Here is a 3,734-nt window from a genome sequence, read left to right as displayed (position 1 = left end):
ATAATAGTATAATAGTCTGATTGCTCTGAAGATGGGAGGTGATATTCTATTCATTTTCACGTTCACACAGTTGGTGATTTTGGCCGGCCGTCTTTCCTCCGCACACTTTGCTCTGATTGGTCAGCAGGCGGTGCTTTCACTGAGTTGATCTCTTATCCTGGAACCTATCCTGCTCCGGAGCAGGCTAGCCGCTCAGCATAAGTTATCTAGCCCGCTAAAAAGTGAACCAGCTTCGTAGGACCGGAAATCCCTGAAGTTAGCTTGCTAAACGAAATTCCTGATTTGTAGTATAGGCCCCAGGTTAACCGCTCAGCATAAGTTACCATGGAGATCTAGCCCGCTAAAAAGAGAACCAGCGTCGTAGGACAGGAAACCCCAAGTTTTCCCTGAAGTTAGCCCGCTAAGCGAACATCCGGCTTCGTAGTACAGGCCTCAGATGTTAAGCATTAAAGCACAAAAGTCTGTTTATAATCAGCCAGTTTTCTCAGTATTGTACATGTTGAAGGAGTGACTAAAAACTCAATAATTAAGTATAGTATATGTGTATATGTTCAACCTATTTATAAACTCCTATTGCAATTATTGACAATGCCGAACAGAAAAGGAAGTTTTCCATATTACAGAAGGGATTTTAAGCTTTATGTTTCTCCTGCAGCGGGGGCGGCAAATGAGGGAGTGCTTGCTAACTTCTTCAACAGTCTGCTGAGTAAAAAGACCGGATCCCCAGGGAGCCCCGGGAGCCCCGGGAGCCCGGGAAGTGGAGCCGTTGGAGCTGGAGTGCAAGGGTCCGCCAAGAAAACAGGTACCATCTCTTATTCCAGCATGCTCACCTCTGAACTCAGCCAAACTGTTTTTAATCATTCTACCTCACAGGTTAGCAGCAGTTCTTTAATTTAAAAGTTTTTTTACTACAGCATCTTGTGTATTGAGATCTCAAATCACACCTGGGAGAGAGAAAGAGAGAGAAAAGTTAAATCAATAGAAAAATAAAAGTTGTCTTTGACTAAACATCTGAGGAAACTTGTGACAGGCCTGTATGCACCAAACCTCCACTCATAAACGTCCTCCATACAACTAACGTCACTCACTCCATGTCATATCTCTTGCTCAACTAATTTATTATGCTTGAGTAAACACGGCTGTTTCGCATGTCAACCAGCATCATTTTTTTTACTTTGTTACATCAGGTAAATGTAACAAAGTCAAATACTGGCTGAATGTACTACGCAGTAAAAACATTGAAGGAACCATTGCATAACTCATCTCTCCGTTGACATGTATTGTACCTCTAGTTCCAGTGCTGAGCTGTGTAACATTTCTCTGACCCAGCTGGAAGGGGAACGCATGAGAACATGTTTCCTTTGTCCGATGATACGTTTTGCATGAGTGTTAACTGTGGCAGCGAGCAGCCACACTCCAGCATGGGACCGCCTCACCTTCCCACCCTCATCTGTCTGCTTACTGCCTGTAGAAAACTATTCATTTTGAATACACACAGAGACTACAGGAGATTACTTTTGGACTTTGTCTCCTGTTTTTCCAAGGGCAGAAGCCGGGTTTGACTGACGTCCAGGCGGAGTTGGACCGGATGACTCGCAAACAGGACTCCATGGTTTCAGCTAACAACGTACCGCCGCCGACAGGGAATGAAGCGTGAAGGCAACAAAAACAGCTGCGTTAATACTCTGGAATTATACATGTACATGTGAGCATAAAAAATTGACCAAATTCCCAATGTCTATATCAGTCAGCACACAGTGGTTTCACTAAAAGGAGTTTCAGATGCTATCAGATATGTTGGTGTTCTGGTGGGATGGGAAGAGAGACACAACAGAGACGAAACTGTTGCTTATAGGTGCTACACGCTAAAGGCTTGGCTTTATTTCTGTCCTCTCTTCCACTGTAAATGTAATTTTGTGAGGGATGTTGGTTTATTGAAATGTGTGCACACTCCCAGGCAGCCAGCTCGATGCGCTGGGCTGCAGGCCCCCCAGTTTCTGGGGTTAACTCCCTCTCCTCATGGGTTTAAAGAGTGGAAATCTACCGGTCATTTGGCCTCTGGGTCAGCTTATCTCATGGAAGGAATTTGGTCACGATTGGAAAGGTATTTCAACTTTACATTTATTCATTTAGAAAAATATTAGAATACTTGCAAACATATGTAGTATGTACAACATATTGGATATGATACTGATGTATTTATAAAAAGCTCCTTTTTATTTTATTTTGTGCACCATTAACTGGTTTAAAGAAAAAATGTGTCTGTATCGCAAAACATGTTAAAATGCCACTGACGTCATGACACTAATTTGACAAGTCCAGATAGCTGAAAGTATACCACATAATTTTCCCTAATTATCTCGAAGGATTCTGTAAATATATATACAAGAAAATCTATTCAGGTTAACTTTGATTTTGTATAAAAATGCAATTCTGTCAACATTCTTAAAAATAGCTTCTTTGGCTAAATGAGAATGGGATTTGATGAGTTTAGAGGTTGCGATGGAACCGCTTCTTTTGCTACAGGTGTGTATATTTGGGGATTGGGTTAGGTGGCATCTTTCCTACTATAACTCCTAAGTGCCTCGCACAGTTAGCTGTTTTTTCATAGTAGAAATGCTTGTCTTCGCAAGAGGAAATGCACTGTAGCACCATCGGTTAAAAGGTTTTTGTCAATTTTTTGACTTCCAAATAATTTATTTCGTTTTACATTTTTGTTAATGTACAATAAGCCTGTGGTCTGTTATTTTTCAGAAACTAGATTTCTGTGGCCTACTTGATGGTATTCAATAGAGCATTAGATTGAATGCCTTAATGAAAACTAAAGGCTGCTCATATTTAGAAGGAACCACACAACAACACTCACTGTGGTGGAAACCACTCGCTTTGCAGCCAAAAGACAAACAATGAATTGCTGTGGTGTGATCAAAATGACGTATAGTATCATACAGTGTCTGACAGCACTCTCCTCCTTTGGGTTCGCATGTTTTATTCACACTGTACTTTGCATATCTGTTAAACATTCCCCGTTTTTTAAATGGAATAGCTGTAGAAACACATCCCAGTAGTGAAACCCGTTTGTCTGTCTCCTTCAGTGCCCTGTTTAAAATAACAACCTTTGCCTTCACTGTACAGCTAACAGTTTGTCACAACGGCCACCTTGCCTTCACAGGAATGCTCCTAATACTTGTGTGTCCTTAAGGGGTTGCTCAACTGTGTCCTGTAATCTTTTCTTTTTTTAATATAAAATGATTATACTGTACCATATCAAATAATCTGTAAAACTATTTATGGTTTCAGGTCACCATAATCTAATTAAAATGAAGAGTACATCATCATTAAGTCTGTATGCAAGGCCCTACTTAATCTTATGGATAGTGTTCATCGAAAGCTTTAAAGAGCAACTTGCAGGTTTTTTTCCCCCCTATATTTATGCTTAATCTTGCCTGAAAATTACAATTAAAAAAAGTTAATGCAGGATTTTATATGTTTTACGAGACACAAGAAAGGAATTCATAGGGAAAAGGAGACTTTTTGAGCTCTGCTACTAAAAAAAATAAAAACTGCTTTTTTTTAAGGTTATACGTCAAACGCGTCATATTACGTCACATGGGGAGTCCTTCTCTCTGACCAATTCGCGGTAGTAGTTGGTAGTTGGTTTGGGCGGTTGTGTTTTATTGAGCTGGTATATTTCGGGAGTTTTACATTGTATTTCACCATTTGTAATCATGGTG

At 40.4% G+C, this 3,734-nt stretch overlaps 1 protein-coding gene across 2 annotated transcripts in view; it reads left to right on the top strand.

Moving 5' to 3' along the window:
- The window catches only part of dync1li2 (dynein, cytoplasmic 1, light intermediate chain 2), a 14,681-nt gene extending 10,953 nt beyond the window's left edge, over positions 1-3,728 (top strand). The window contains exons 12-13 of one of the 2 annotated variants that reach the window (XM_010772992.1): positions 656-802; positions 1,545-3,728. In XM_010772992.1, the coding sequence (XP_010771294.1) occupies positions 656-802; positions 1,545-1,657 (260 nt within the window). In that variant the 3' untranslated portion in view covers positions 1,658-3,728. The remainder of the gene's footprint in view (positions 1-655; positions 803-1,544) is intronic. The other variant, XM_010773000.1, reaches the window with a different exon arrangement.
- Positions 3,729-3,734: the final 6 nt, after the last annotated feature.

This window comes from Notothenia coriiceps, unplaced genomic scaffold (genome assembly GCF_000735185.1).
Source record: "Notothenia coriiceps isolate Sejong01 unplaced genomic scaffold, NC01 NC01_scaffold00000339, whole genome shotgun sequence".
In the NCBI taxonomy this organism is placed as follows: Eukaryota; Metazoa; Chordata; class Actinopteri; order Perciformes; family Nototheniidae; genus Notothenia; species Notothenia coriiceps.
This window is presented reverse-complemented; position numbering and strand designations above follow the sequence as displayed.